General features: G+C 39.5%; 1 protein-coding gene across 2 annotated transcripts in view; it reads right to left on the minus strand.

Annotated features, from left to right (window-relative positions):
• Positions 1–17,500, minus strand: part of pik3c2g (phosphatidylinositol-4-phosphate 3-kinase catalytic subunit type 2 gamma) — a 58,310-nt gene that overhangs the window by 28,204 nt on the left and 12,606 nt on the right. For both annotated transcript variants that reach the window (XM_036960120.1, XM_036960127.1), the window contains exons 10-14: positions 17,262–17,387; positions 16,985–17,015; positions 7,556–7,739; positions 1,203–1,325; positions 858–986 (exon numbers count right to left, since the gene is read on the minus strand). In XM_036960120.1, the coding sequence (XP_036816015.1) occupies positions 858–986; positions 1,203–1,325; positions 7,556–7,739; positions 16,985–17,015; positions 17,262–17,387 (593 nt within the window). The remainder of the gene's footprint in view (positions 1–857; positions 987–1,202; positions 1,326–7,555; positions 7,740–16,984; positions 17,016–17,261; positions 17,388–17,500) is intronic.

Genomic DNA, 17,500 nt, shown 5'->3' on the forward strand with positions numbered 1-17,500 from the left:
TGTGTTGTAGATAGACCAGTGTGTTATAGATGGACCAGGGTGTTATAGATAGACCAGTGATATTATAGATGGACCAGTGATATTATAGATAGACCACTGTGTTATAGATAGACCAGTGATATTATAGATGGACCAGTGATATTATAGATAGACCAGTGTGTTATAGATAGACCAGGGTGTTATAGATAGACCAGGGTGTTATAGATAGACCAGTGATATTATCGATAGACCAGTGTGTTATAGATGGACCACTGTGTTATAGATAGACCAGTTATATTATAGATGGACCAGTGATATTATAGATAGACCAGTGTGTTATAGATAGACCAGTGATATTATAGATGGACCAGTGATATTATAGATAGACCAGTGTATTATAAATAGACCAGTGTGTTATAGATGGACCAGTGTGTTATAGATAGACCAGTGTGTTATAGATAGACCAGTGTGTTGTAGATAGACCAGTGTGTTATAGATGGACCAGGGTGTTATAGATAGACCAGTGATATTATAGATGGACCAGTGATATTATAGATAGACCACTGTGTTATAGATAGACCAGTGATATTATAGATGGACCAGTGATATTATAGTTAGACCAGTGTGTTATAGATAGACCAGGGTGTTATAGATAGACCAGGGTGTTATAGATAGACCAGTGATATTATCGATAGACCAGTGTGTTATAGATGAACCAGTGATATTATAGATGGACCAGTGATATTATAGATGAACCAGTGATATTATAGATAGACCAGTGTGTTATAGATGGACCAGTGTGTTATAGATGAACCAGTGTGTTATAGATGAACTAGTGTGTTATCGATAGAGCGTTGTATGTGGTGAACAGAGCCTACCTGTTACTGTATAGAGGCAGGACGGCCCAGCGTAGCAGTTCAGGAGACTTGCCCTGTTTCGTCCCCTGGAGACGTATCGTCAACATGGACTCATAAGGTAGCTGTTTGATCTGTTTCGGGAACACCATCCTGAAAACACACAGATATATATACACAGTATATCCGAATCCATTTTTATTCTATATTCTAAACGGGGGGGAAATTAAATAATTAAAAAAAGGGTGAAATTGATTAAAACTGGAAGAAAAGTCCCGGCAGGAAATGAGACTTGATTTTAGTGGAAGTGAAGTTGGATCCAGAATAACATGTAAATAACTGAGTCCCACTGGTTGAAGAGGCCCTTACATGCGGTGACACTGAATCTTGTTGCCAAGCGACAAGGCTGTGCTGATGTTCTCGGAGACGCCCGTCTCGCAGATATCTTTCCCTCCGTACGTCAGCGAACAGGAAATGGAGAAGTAATTAAAACTGGTAACGACAGACAAGAGGAGGACCAAAATAAATTCATTAGACCTCACTGCACTTCCTCTACCCATTGTTGTATTGTGGTGTTTGACAAAACCCTTACGGAACAGAACACCCAGTCAGATTACATCCTCCTGCACTTTGTTTTTCTTTCACGCTGACTAGCACACTATTTGAGAAAGGTTTCACTTTCAATGACTGTGATATGTGCCTGTTTTGACTACAGATGAATCCACCGATTCGTCAGAGCTGTAAAAAGGTCTGTGTAAACAGTCAATGTTCTGTTACAATAGGTTGAGGTCTCTCTCTCTCTCTCTCTCTCTCTCTCTCTCTCTCTCTCTCTCTCTCTCTCTCTCTCTCTCTCTCTCTCTCTCTCTCTCTCTCTCTCTCTCTCTCTCTCTCTCTCTCTCTCTCTCTCTCTCTCTCTCTGTCTCTCTCTCTCTCTCTCTCTCTCTCTCTCTCTCTCTCTCTCTCTCTCTCTCGTCGGAGTGCATGCTGGGAGTGAGTCGTCAAGCAGAGTGTTTGTGAGCGCGAATGAAATTTATTTTCACTCTATTGGGTTTTGGTATGTACATATATATATATTGATTAGTTTAGTTGTTTTAAGGGTATATTGTTTAACTATCACTAAGCACGTATAGGGGTGGTGGGATCTTTGAGGTTGGTTTTTCGCGAGGGCACAACCAGCGGGTGGGGCTGGTTGCAATGGCCACTCGCGGAAATGTAGAGTTTGAAAAACTTAGTCGGAGGCATGGAGTAAAAATTCCTGCTGCGGCTGGGTGTTCAGTGGAAGAATGTAGCTTGGCTGTGGGTGCTATCATTGGGTATGATAGCATCAAATCAGCCTCAAGGATGAATAGCGCTGTAGTGATATTCTTAGATTCAATTGAAAAGGTGAATAAGATAGTTGAGAGGGGTGTTGTGTTGCGGGAGACACAGACGCCGGTATTTCCGCTTATGAATCCGGCGAAGAAAGTTATGCTTTCTAACGTGCCACCATTTGTTAGAGATGAAGTGTTAGAGCGAGAGTTATCTCGTCATGGTCAAATCGTATCTACAATAAAGAAGGTTATTTTTGGATGCAAATCTCCGTTGTTGAAACATGTCGTGTCTCATAGGAGACAAGTGCATATGATTTTAAAAAAGGAAGGAGATGAACTGAATTTAGCGTTTAGTTTTAAGATTGATGGATTTGATTATGTCTTCTATGCATCTACTGAATCAATGAAATGTTTTGGATGTGGAAGAGAGGGGCATTTGGTGCGTAATTGTCCCGAGAATGAACGCGCTGAGCCTGGTAGTAGCTTTAGTGCGGGTGCAACTAACGTACCACAGCGAAGGGATGAAAATACTACAGGTGTAGGGGAAGAGAGAAGGTGGGCAGATGTGGTTGGAAAAGTAGGAGAGGAAGGCATTGTGGATACGGGGGCAATTGTGGTAGATCAGAACAAAGAGGGAGGGGTAACAGTAGGTGAGATTGCGACTGCTGTCGCTGAGGTGGTGCTGGAAAATGAAATTGGAGGTCAAGAGGAGATTGAAATAACGGAAAAGGAAGCGGATGTTTTCAAAATACCGAGGAGTAAAAGGAAGAATTTAAGGGGTGGTGAAGGGTCTAATTCTAAGAGAAAGGTAGAGATGGATAAATCAGGTGAAGATGAACAGGTTGTAGAGATGGGGTTTTCTTCTGGGGAGGATAGCGAGAGTGAGTCATCTGATGCGTCACAACAATATAGTGAGATAGATGGGGTGGAAGGGAGGTATGGGATTGAGAAGATACGTCAATTTCTGAAGTTGACAAAAGGGAAGAAATATATGCAGGATTACAATGTAACTGATTTTTTCCCTGAACGTGAATTGTTTATTGAATCAGCAAAGTTTCTGATGTCAAAAATTACTGGGGGAGGTTTGAAAAGCCCTGAAATTGCTAGACTCAAGAAAGTGGTCACGAGAGTAATAAGTGATGCAAATTCTAAAGAAAATGAAAGAGTTCAGTTGCAGTTTTAACTCTGTAAAGAGATGTGGTGGCTGTATCTTCCTCTGTATTTTTTTCTTATCCATGAGCAGTTTTAAGATCTCTTCTTTAAACGTAAATGGGGCAAGAGATGTTAAAAAAAGAGCCATGGTGTATGAGTTAATGAGGGGAAAGGGAAGTGACATAATTTTTCTACAAGAAACGCATAGTAATTTGGAAAATGAAGTTATGTGGCAACAGGAGTGGGGGGGGACAGTGGTGTGTAGTCATAAAAACTCAAAAAGTGGGGGTGTGGTTATCTTGTTCTCAAAAGGGTTTTTGCCTTTGTCATATGAGGTTGAAGAGGTAGTTGAGGGGAGGTTATTAAAAGTTAGAGCAAGGTATGAAAACATCAATATGTGTCTGATAAATGTATATGCCCCAGTGGTGACAGTTGAGAGGGTATGTTTTTTAGAGACATTATCAAATACCATTGAGAAATGTAACAAAGAAGATTATTTGTTTATTGCTGGGGATTTTAACTGCACAGTTAGTGATTTAGATAGAAATCACCAAGAACCTCATATAGCCTCAAGGACGTTTTTAAAACGCCTTATTGTAACAAATGAACTGTGTGATATTTGGAGGAGTCAACATGGAGGAACAAGGCAGTACACCTGGGCGCATGTGAGAGAGAACATCATCTCTATGGCCAGGTTAGATAGGTTTTATGTTTTTGAGCATCAATCTCAGGTCTGTAAATCAAGTGTGATAACTCCAGTGGGATTTTCTGATCATTGTTTAATAACAGAGGTGGTGTTCATTAACGATGTAAAACCTAAAAGCGCATACTGGCATTTTAATATAACTTTATTGAGTGATGCTCACTTCAGGAATTGTTTCAGTTTTTTTTGGGAGAGGTGGAGGTCTCAAAAGGCCAGTTTTGTATCCCTTCAACAATGGTGGGATATAGGGAAAATCCAGATTCAACAATTTTGTAATCAATACACGAGGAATGTCACCAAGGATATCACCAGATCAATGAAAGCCCTAGAGATTGAAATAGTGGAACTCATGACGTTGGTTGAGACCACAGGAGATCGAGGCCATACTCAGGCCCTCAAGAGGAGAAAAGCTGCATTGGCAGATCTGCTGGGTATCAGAGCACAGGGGGCATTGGTGAGAAGTAAATTTCAGGGCATATCTGAAATGGATGCCTCATCCAAATTTTTCTTTGGTTTAGAGAAAAAGAATGGACAAAGAAAAATTATTCATTGTCTCAAATCAGCTGTTGGACAAGAGCTCACTAGCCCTAGTGAAATTAGAAAGAGGGCAGTAGAGTTCTATGCTGAGCTCTACAAGTGTGAGTACAAAGAGGACAAAACAGTGACACAGCAGTTCTTTGATGGGCTCCCAAAGGTGCCTGCAGAAGCTCAGGTTGAGCTTGAGCAACCATTGTCTTTGCAGGATTTATACACTGCATTAAAAGGAATGGAAAATGGAAGGGCACCAGGCATTGATGGGCTTCCCGTTGACTTTTTTAAGTCTTTTTGGGCTATGTTGGGAGAGGATTGGTTAGAAGTAGCTAATGATAGTTTAACCGGAGGGTTACTACCAATAAGCTGCAGAAGGGCTGTCCTCACCCTACTGCCTAAAAAGGGTGACCCGAGGGAGGTGAAGAACTGGAGGCCGGTGGCTTTATTGTGTACTGATTATAAAATATTGTCAAAGGCTTTGTCCAACAGGCTGAGGGAGGTGATGGGGCAAATCATACATACGGATCAGTCCTACTGTGTTCCTGGCAGGCAGATAGGGGATAACATTTCTCTGATTCGTGATTTTTTGGACGTCTCTAGGGCTATTGGGTTGGATGCTGGTCTAATTTCAATTGATCAGGAAAAGGCATTTGACCGAGTTGAACATCAATATTTATGGCACACGTTTGAAGCGTTTGGGTTCAGCTCTGGTTTTATTGCCATGATAAAGGTGATATATGGTGACATTGAAAGTGTATTGAAAGTTAACGGTGGTTTGAGTGCTCCTTTTAAAGTGTGTAGAGGTATTAGGCAGGGATGTTCTATGTCAGGGATGTTATATGCTATTGCTATAGAGCCACTACTAAATAGCATTAGAAGTCGTATTGCAGGGGTGTGCCTTTCAGAGGATATTCCTCCTATTCGTCTTTCAGCCTATGCTGATGATGTAGTTGTGCTAGTGAAAAATCAAGCGGAGGTGGATAGTTTGAGTCTAATGGTTGATCGTTTTAGGGGAATATCCTCTGCAAAGGTAAATTGGGAAAAGAGTTGTGCTTTACAGATTGGAGAATGGTCTGGGGGGATCATGGCTTTGCCAGGGGGGCTAGAATGGTGTAAGGGAGGTTTTAAGTATCTTGGAGTGTACCTAGGAGATGAGGGGACTATGGAAAAAAATTGGAGTGGGGTGGTTGAAATGGTGGAAGGGAGGATGAGGAGATGGCGTTGGTTACTATCTCGTATGTCATATAGGGGGCGTACTATTATAGTTAACAATGTGATTGCATCTGCACTGTGGCATCGGTTGTCAGTTTTAGAACCACCATCTGGCCTTCTGGCTAAGATACAGGCAATTATTGTGGATTTCTTTTGGGATAAATATCACTGGGTTCCACAAAGTGTTTTGTATTTGTCAAAAGAGGAGGGGGGACAAGGTCTTGTACATCTTGCTAGTAGGGCTGCTGCTTTCCGGTTTCAGTTTATTCAAAGGTTGCTTTATGGACCGGAAAATGTGGTGTGGAGAGGGGTGGCAGGTCTTATATTACAGCGGGTTGGAGGATTAGGTTTAAAGAAGGCTTTATTTCTGGTTGATAGTAGCCAGATTTCTAGGGAGGGAGTACCTCCGTTTTACAGAGGCCTTCTCAGAGTGTGGAGCGTAATGAAGGTGTCCAGAAGAACTTCAGCGGAGTCAGTGCATTGGCTGTTGGAGGAACCTCTGGTGTATGGGGCAAGACTGGACTGTACAACTGCAGCTGTTCCACATTTCTCCAAGATTCTGGTGAAGGGGAAAATCATCACCTTAAGACAGTTAATGGCCATGGCTGGGCCCGCCTTAATGGATAGAAGACGGATGGCAGAACATTTGGGGATGAGGTCGGAAAGGATTGTCGGACAAATGCTGGGGAGCTGTAGGAAGGCTCTGTCAGCGGAAGAATGGGGTATGCTTAGTAGCCACAAGAAGATTGTGCAAGATGAAGACGTCTCATTTCCAAAACTAGGGATTACACCAAATATCCCAGAGTCAGAAAGAAAGGCGTTATTGCTGGATTTGAGAGGGTTGGAGGAGGTGGGTTTGGATGAGGTGAATGGGAAGGAATTGTATAGAGGGTGTGTCAAGGTGTTGAATAAAGATAAATTGAAAAATAGAAAAGATACTCCATGGAGGGTAAAATTGGGCATTGATGACAAGGTAAAGCCAGCATGGAGAGCACTGTACAAACCACCGTTACAAAAGGGTACTGGTGATATGCAATGGAGGGTTTTACATGGCATCATTGCAGTTAATGCTTTTGTATCTGTTATTAACTCAGATGTTAGAGATGGATGTCCTTTTTGTAATATAAGAGAAACCATTTTTCACTGTTTTATGGAGTGTGAGAGGATAAAACCTCTATTCGAAATGCTGGAATCTTTGTTTAAAGCTGTAGGGGAGTTTTTCAATAACACTGTTTTTATTTTGGGGTTTCATTATAGTAAACAACAGAAAAGAAAATGTCAAATGTTAAATTTTGTTTTGGGACAAGCTAAGATGTCAATTTTTCTGAGTAGGAAACATAAGATAGAAACGGGATATGGGCAGGATGTAAGATGTGTTTTTAAAGGTTTAGTGAAAGCAAGAATAAAAGTAGATTTTGAGTTCTTTTCAGCTGTAAAAGATCTCCTATTATTTGAGGAGAAGTGGGCCTACGAAGGAGCGCTTTGTTTTGTAGAGGAGGGGAAATTATTTTTTGCTGCTGAAATAAGTTGAATGTATATGTTATGTATTTATTTTTGTTTAGGAATTACATTTGTTGTTTTATTTCTGAAAAGGCAGTGTGTCATTATTTTATGTTAACATTTGAGTAAAAAATAAAGGTTTTATAAAAACTCAAACTCTCTCTCTCTCTCTCTCTCTCTCTCTCTCTCTCTCTCTCTCTCTCTCTCTCTCTCTCTCTCTCTCTCTCTCTCTCTCTCTCTCTCTCTCTCTCTCTCTCTCTCTCTCTCTCTCTCTATCTCTCTCTCTCTCTCTCTCTCTCTCTCTCGTGTAATACCTGTTTAACCAGTTGGGTTGTAGCCTGTAGAGCGCTGCGACGTTGAGCTGGAGGATGTCAGAGCTGTGGTCTACGTCACAGACAGGAGGGTTGTGGTACACCTCCTGGCCCCTGAAGTCTGAGCTGAAGTTGTCAAAGAAAACGTGCAGCAGTTTGCCCAAGGCCTGGTGGAGCATCATCATCGCTATAGAACAACAGACTACAGTTACAGAACAACAGACATAGAACAGACTACAGATATAGAACAACAGACTACAGATATAGAACAACAGACTACAGTTATAGAAAAACAGACTACAGTTATAGAACAACAGACACACAACAAACTACAGTTACAGAACAACAGACTACAGTTACAGAACAACAGACTACAGGTATAGAACACCAGACTACAGTTATAGAACACCAGACTACAGGTATAGAACAACAGACTACAGGTATAGAACAACAGACTACAGGTATAGAACACCAGACTACAGATATAGAACAACAAACTACAGTTATAGAACAGACTAGATATAGAACAGACTACAGTTATAGAACACCAGACTACAGTTATAGAACACCAGACTACAGGTATAGAACAACAGACTACAGTTTTAGAACACCAGACTACAGTTATAGAACAACAAACTACAGTTATAGAACAGACTAGATATAGAACAGACTACAGTTATAGAACAACAGACTACAGTTACAGAACAACAGACTACAGTTACAGAACAACAGACTACAGGTATAGAACAACAGACTACAGTTACAGAACACCAGACTACAGTTATAGAACAACAAACTACAGTTATAGAACACCAGACTACAGGTATAGAACAACAGACTACAGTTACAGAACACCAGACTACAGTTATAGAACAACAAACTACAGTTATAGAACACCAGACTACAGTTATAGAACAACAAACTACAGTTATAGAACACCAGACTAGATATAGAACAGACTACAGTTATAGAACAACAGACTAGATATAGAACAGACTACAGTTATAGAACAACAGACTACAGTTATAGAACAACAGACATAGAACAGACTACAGATATAGAACACCAGACTACAGTTATAGAACAACAAACTACAGTTATAGAACACCAGACTAGATATAGAACAGACTACAGTTATAGAACAACAGACTAGATATAGAACAGACTACAGTTATAGAACAACAGACTACAGTTATAGAACAACAGACATAGAACAGACTACAGATATAGAACAACAGACTACAGTTATAGAAAAACAGACTACAGATATAGAACAACAGACTACAGATATAGAACAACAGACTACAGTTATAGAACAACAGACTACAGATATAGAACAACAGACTACAGTTATAGAAAAACAGACTACAGTTATAGAACAACAGACACACAACAAACTACAGTTACAGAACAGACTAGATATAGAACAGACTACAGGTATAGAACAACAGACTACAGTTACAGAACAACAGACTACAGGTATAGAACACCAGACTACAGTTATAGAACACCAGACTACAGGTATAGAACACCAGACTACAGTTAAAGAACAACAGACTACAGTTACAGAACAACAGACTACAGTTATAGAACAACAAACTACAGTTACAGAACAACAGACTACAGGTATAGAACACCAGACTACAGTTATAGAACACCAGACTACAGGTATAGAACAACAGACTACAGGTATAGAACAACAGACTACAGGTATAGAACACCAGACTACAGTTATAGAACACCAGACTACAGGTATAGAACAACAGACTACAGTTATAGAACAACAGACACACACCAGACTACAGGTATAGAACACCAGCCTACAGGTATAGAACAACAGACTACAGGTATAGAACAACAGACTACAGGTATAGAACAACAGACTACAGGTATAGAACACCAGACTACAGGTATAGAACAACAGACTACAGGTATAGAACACCAGATTACAGGTATAGAACACCAGACTACAGGTATAGAACAACAGACTACAGATATAGAACAACAGACTACAGTTATAGAAAAACAGACTACAGTTATAGAACAACAGACACACAACAAACTACAGTTACAGAACAACAGACTACAGTTACAGAACAACAGACTACAGGTATAGAACACCAGACTACAGTTATAGAACACCAGACTACAGGTATAGAACAACAGACTACAGGTATAGAACAACAGACTACAGGTATAGAACACCAGACTACAGATATAGAACAACAAACTACAGTTATAGAACAGACTAGATATAGAACAGACTACAGTTATAGAACACCAGACTACAGTTATAGAACACCAGACTACAGGTATAGAACAACAGACTACAGTTTTAGAACACCAGACTACAGTTATAGAACAACAAACTACAGTTATAGAACAGACTAGATATAGAACAGACTACAGTTATAGAACAACAGACTACAGTTACAGAACAACAGACTACAGTTACAGAACAACAGACTACAGGTATAGAACAACAGACTACAGTTACAGAACACCAGACTACAGTTATAGAACAACAAACTACAGTTATAGAACACCAGACTACAGGTATAGAACAACAGACTACAGTTACAGAACACCAGACTACAGTTATAGAACAACAAACTACAGTTATAGAACACCAGACTACAGTTATAGAACAACAAACTACAGTTATAGAACACCAGACTAGATATAGAACAGACTACAGTTATAGAACAACAGACTAGATATAGAACAGACTACAGTTATAGAACAACAGACTACAGTTATAGAACAACAGACATAGAACAGACTACAGATATAGAACACCAGACTACAGTTATAGAACAACAAACTACAGTTATAGAACACCAGACTAGATATAGAACAGACTACAGTTATAGAACAACAGACTAGATATAGAACAGACTACAGTTATAGAACAACAGACTACAGTTATAGAACAACAGACATAGAACAGACTACAGATATAGAACAACAGACTACAGTTATAGAAAAACAGACTACAGATATAGAACAACAGACTACAGATATAGAACAACAGACTACAGTTATAGAACAACAGACTACAGATATAGAACAACAGACTACAGTTATAGAAAAACAGACTACAGTTATAGAACAACAGACACACAACAAACTACAGTTACAGAACAGACTAGATATAGAACAGACTACAGGTATAGAACAACAGACTACAGTTACAGAACAACAGACTACAGGTATAGAACACCAGACTACAGTTATAGAACACCAGACTACAGGTATAGAACACCAGACTACAGTTAAAGAACAACAGACTACAGTTACAGAACAACAGACTACAGTTATAGAACAACAAACTACAGTTACAGAACAACAGACTACAGGTATAGAACACCAGACTACAGTTATAGAACACCAGACTACAGGTATAGAACAACAGACTACAGGTATAGAACAACAGACTACAGGTATAGAACACCAGACTACAGTTATAGAACACCAGACTACAGGTATAGAACAACAGACTACAGTTATAGAACAACAGACACACACCAGACTACAGGTATAGAACACCAGCCTACAGGTATAGAACAACAGACTACAGGTATAGAACAACAGACTACAGGTATAGAACAACAGACTACAGGTATAGAACACCAGACTACAGGTATAGAACAACAGACTACAGGTATAGAACACCAGATTACAGGTATAGAACACCAGACTACAGGTATAGAACAACAGACTACAGGTATAGAACAACAGACTACAGTTATAGAACACCAGACTACAGGTATAGAACAACAGACTACAATTATAGAACAACAGACTGCAGGTATAGAACAACAGACTATTTATAGAACAGACTACAGTTATAGAACAACAGAATAGTTATAGAACAACAGACTACAGTTATAGAACAACAGACTACAGGTATAGAACACCAGACTACAGGTATAGAACACCAGACTACAGGTATAGAACACCAGACTACAGTTATAGAACACCAGACTAGTTATAGAACAACAGACTACAGTTATAGAACAACAGACTACAGGTATAGAACAACAGACTACAGGTATAGAACACCAGCCTACAGGTATAGAACAACAGACTACAGGTATAGAACAACAGACTACAGGTATAGAACAACAGACTACAGGTATAGAACACCAGACTACAGGTATAGAACAACAGACTACAGGTATAGAACACCAGATTACAGGTATAGAACACCAGACTACAGGTATAGAACAACAGACTAGTTATAGAACAACAGACTACAGGTATAGAACAACAGACTACAGGTATAGAACACCAGACTACAGGTATAGAACACCAGACTACAGTTATAGAACACCAGACTAGTTATAGAACAACAGACTACAGTTATAGAACAACAGACTACAGGTATAGAACAACAGACTACAGGTATAGAACACCAGACTACAGGTATAGAACAACAGACTAGTTATAGAACAACAGACTACAGGTATAGAACACCAGACTACAGTTATAGAACACCAGACTACAGGTATAGAACAACAGACTACAGTTACAGAACAACAGACACGCACCAGACTACAGGTATAGAACACCAGACTACAAGTATAGAACAACAGACTACAGGTATAGAACACCAGACTACAGTTATAGAACACCAGACTACAGGTATAGAACAACAGACTACAGTTATAGAACACCAGACTACAGGTATAGAACAACAGACTACAGGTATAGAACAACCTACTACAGCTATAGAACACCAGACTACAGGTATAGAACAACAGACTACAGGTATAGAACAACATACTAAAGGTATAGAACACCAGACTACAGTTATAGAACACCAGACTACAGGTATAGAACACCAGACTACAGGTATAGAACAACAGACTACAGGTATAGAACACCAGACTACAGGTATAGAACACCAGACTACAGGTATAGAACAACAGACTACAGGTATAGAACAACAGACTACAGGTATAGAACACCAGACTACAGTTATAGAACACCAGACTACAGGTATAGAACACCAGACTACAGGTATAGAACAACAGACTACAGCTATAGAACACCAGACTACAGGTATAGAACACCAGACTACAGGTATAGAACAACAGACTACAGGTATAGAACAACATACTACAGGTATAGAACACCAGATTACAGATATAGAACACCAGACTACAGGTATAGAACAACAGACTACAGTTATAGAACAACAGACTACAGGTATAGAACAACAGACTACAGGTATAGAACACCAGACTACAGGTATAGAACAACAGACTACAGGTATAGAACACCAGACTACAGGTATAGAACAATAGACTACAGGTATAGAACACAAGACTACAGGTATAGAACACCAGACTACAGGTATAGAACAACAGACTACAGGTATAGAACACCAGCCTACAGGTATAGAACAACAGACTACAGGTATAGAACAACAGACTACAGGTATAGAACAACAGACTACAGGTATAGAACAACAGACTACAGGTATAGAACAACATACTACAGGTATAGAACACCAGATTACAGGTATAGAACACCAGACTACAGGTATAGAACAACAGACTACAGTTATAGAACAACAGACTACAGGTATAGAACAACAGACTACAGGTATAGAACACCAGACTACAGGTATAGAACAACAGACTACAGGTATAGAACACCAGACTACAGGTATAGAACAATAGACTACAGGTATAGAACACAAGACTACAGGTATAGAACACCAGATTACAGGTATAGAACAACAGACTACAGTTATAGAACACCAGACTACAGGTATAGAACACCAGACTACAGGTATAGAACAACAGACTACAGGTATAGAACACCAGACTACAGGTATAGAACACCAGACTACAGGTATAGAACAACAGACTACAGGTATAGAACAACAGACTAGTTATAGAACAACAGACTACAGGTATAGAACACCTGACTACAGTTATAGAACACCAGACTACAGGTATAGAACACCAGACTACAGGTATAGAACAACAGACTACAGCTATAGAACACCAGACTACAGGTATAGAACAACAGACTACAGGTATAGAACAACATACTACAGGTATAGAACACCAGATTACAGGTATAGAACACCAGACTACAGGTATAGAACAACAGACTACAGTTATAGAACAACAGACTACAGGTATAGAACAACAGACTACAGGTATAGAACAATAGACTACAGGTATAGAACACAAGACTACAGGTATAGAACAACAGACTACAGGTATAGAACAACAGACTACAGTTATAGAACACCAGACTACAGGTATAGAACACCAGACTACAGGTATAGAACAACAGACTACAGGTATAGAACACCAGACTACAGGTATAGAACAACAGACTACAGGTATAGAACACCAGACTACAGGTATAGAACAACAGACTAGTTATAGAACAGACTACAGTTATAGAACACCAGACTACAGGTATAGAAAAACAGACTACATGTATAGAACACCAGACTACAGGTATAGAACAGACTACAGGTATAGAATAGCCAGACTACAGGTATAGAACACCAGACTACAGGTATAGAACAACAGACTAGTTATAGAACACCAGACTACAGGTATAGAACAACAGACTACAGGTATAGAACAACAGACTAGTTATAGAACAGACTACAGTTATAGAACACCAGACTACAGGTATAGAAAAACAGACTACAGGTATAGAACACCAGACTAGTTATAGAACAACAGACTACAGTTATAGAACACCAGACTAGTTATAGAACAACAGACTACAGTTATAGAACAACAGACTACAGGTATAGAACAACAGACTACAGGTATAGAACACCAGACTACAGTTATAGAACACCAGACTACAGGTATAGAAAAACAGACTACAGGTATAGAACACCAGACTACAGGTATAGAACACCAGACTACAGGTATAGAACACCAGACTACAGGTATAGAACACCAGACTAGTTATAGAACACCAGACTACAGGTATAGAACAACAGACTACAGGTATAGAACACCAGACTACAGGTATAGAACAACAGACTACAGTTATAGAACACCAGACTACAGGTACAGAACAACAGACTAGTTATAGAACACCAGACTACAGGTATAGAACAACAGACTACAGGTATAGAACAACAGACTAGTTATAGAACAACAGACTACAGGTATAGAACACCAGACTACAGGTATAGAACACCAGACTACAGTTATAGAACAACAGACTACAGGTATAGAACACCAGACTACAGGTATAGAACAACAGACTACAGTTATAGAACACCAGACTACAGGTACAGAACAACAGACTAGTTATAGAACACCAGACTACAGGTATAGAACAACAGACTACAGGTATAGAACAACAGACTAGTTATAGAACAACAGACTACAGGTATAGAACACCAGACTACAGGTATAGAACACCAGACTACAGTTATAGAACACCAGACTACAGGTATAGAACACCAGACTACAGGTATAGAACACCAGACTACAGGTATAGAACAACAGACTACAGGTATAGAACAACAGACTAGTTATAGAACAACATACTACAGGTATAGAACACCAGATTACAGGTATAGAACACCAGACTACAGGTATAGAACAACAGACTACAGTTATAGAACAACAGACTACAGGTATAGAACAACAGACTACAGGTATAGAACACCAGACTACAGGTATAGAACAACAGACTACAGGTATAGAACACCAGACTACAGGTATAGAACAATAGACTACAGGTATAGAACACAAGACTACAGGTATAGAACACCAGATTACAGGTATAGAACAACAGACTACAGTTATAGAACACCAGACTACAGGTATAGAACACCAGACTACAGGTATAGAACAACAGACTACAGGTATAGAACACCAGACTACAGGTATAGAACACCAGACTACAGGTATAGAACAACAGACTACAGGTATAGAACAACAGACTAGTTATAGAACAACAGACTACAGGTATAGAACACCTGACTACAGTTATAGAACACCAGACTACAGGTATAGAACACCAGACTACAGGTATAGAACAACAGACTACAGCTATAGAACACCAGACTACAGGTATAGAACAACAGACTACAGGTATAGAACAACATACTACAGGTATAGAACACCAGATTACAGGTATAGAACACCAGACTACAGGTATAGAACAACAGACTACAGGTATAGAACACCAGACTACAGGTATAGAACACCAGACTACAGGTATAGAACACCAGACTACAGGTATAGAACACCAGACTAGTTATAGAACACCAGACTACAGGTATAGAACAACAGACTACAGGTATAGAACACCAGACTACAGGTATAGAACAACAGACTACAGTTATAGAACACCAGACTACAGGTACAGAACAACAGACTAGTTATAGAACACCAGACTACAGGTATAGAACAACAGACTACAGGTATAGAACAACAGACTAGTTATAGAACAACAGACTACAGGTATAGAACACCAGACTACAGGTATAGAACACCAGACTACAGTTATAGAACAACAGACTACAGGTATAGAACACCAGACTACAGGTATAGAACAACAGACTACAGTTATAGAACACCAGACTACAGGTACAGAACAACAGACTAGTTATAGAACACCAGACTACAGGTATAGAACAACAGACTACAGGTATAGAACAACAGACTAGTTATAGAACAACAGACTACAGGTATAGAACACCAGACTACAGGTATAGAACACCAGACTACAGTTATAGAACACCAGACTACAGGTATAGAACACCAGACTACAGGTATAGAACACCAGACTACAGGTATAGAACAACAGACTACAGGTATAGAACAACAGACTAGTTATAGAACAACAGACTACAGGTATAGAACACCAGACTACAGTTAAAGAACACCAGACTACAGGTATAGAACACCAGACTACAGGTATAGAACACCAGACTACAGGTATAGAACAACAGACTACAGGTATAGAACACCAGACTACAGGTATAGAACAACAGACTACAGGTATAGAACAACAGACTACAGGTATAGAACAACAGACTACAGGTAAAGAACACCAGACTACAGGTATAGAACAACAGACTACAGATATAGAACATCAGAATACAGGTATAGAACAACATACTACAGGTATAGAACAACAGACTAGTTATAGAACAACAGCCTGCAGGTATAGAACACCAGACTACAGGTATAGAACAACATACATACAAGAACATCAGAGGGTTCATCCAAAGTCAGTCACATATGGAAATCTGGTTTGTTAAATCAACTACAATAGTCTACACAGCCAAGCACTCAGCAAACAATAGGGGTTTTCACACTGCATGTTCTCAGACGTAGGTTAACCTTAAACCTCTGTTTAACAGCATGCTTGGTTTGAGCTCAAGCGTATCTCATAGACTTCCTTAATAATGGGACTTACAGGTCTCACACTCGTACATTTCCAAATGGTCCTGGAGGAGAACAACAAACAAGGAAACATGACTTTGCATTTTTCACAATGAAACCGTCAGAGTAAAGAATTTTTCTGTGAATGTGGTATAATTTCAACATGTGCAGCCAGTGATTTAGGAATCAACCGAATTTATATTACTGTATTTAGTGCTGTACATTATATCCAGATTTAGTATCAGTGATTTAGGAATCAACAGTATTTATATTACTGTATTTAGTGCTATACATTATATGCAGATTTGTACCAGTGCTACAGGTTTAATCCTCCGTAGCTTGCCGATAGCCTCCTCCAGCTCGCCAGTAGAGATCCCACACAGCAGGTTGATGATGGTACGGACCTCATCCAATAGCAGGTTAAGATTACTGCCACACTTTGGAGACAGAAAGTAGAATATAATAGACATACATTTGAAACGGGGGCATGATGTGTATGCCACTGTGATGCCAAAAGAAAAGTGGAGGACATTTAAAGCTGTAACTTATG

This window comes from Oncorhynchus mykiss, chromosome 2 (assembly GCF_013265735.2).
Source record: "Oncorhynchus mykiss isolate Arlee chromosome 2, USDA_OmykA_1.1, whole genome shotgun sequence".
NCBI classification, from domain to species: Eukaryota; Metazoa; Chordata; class Actinopteri; order Salmoniformes; family Salmonidae; genus Oncorhynchus; species Oncorhynchus mykiss.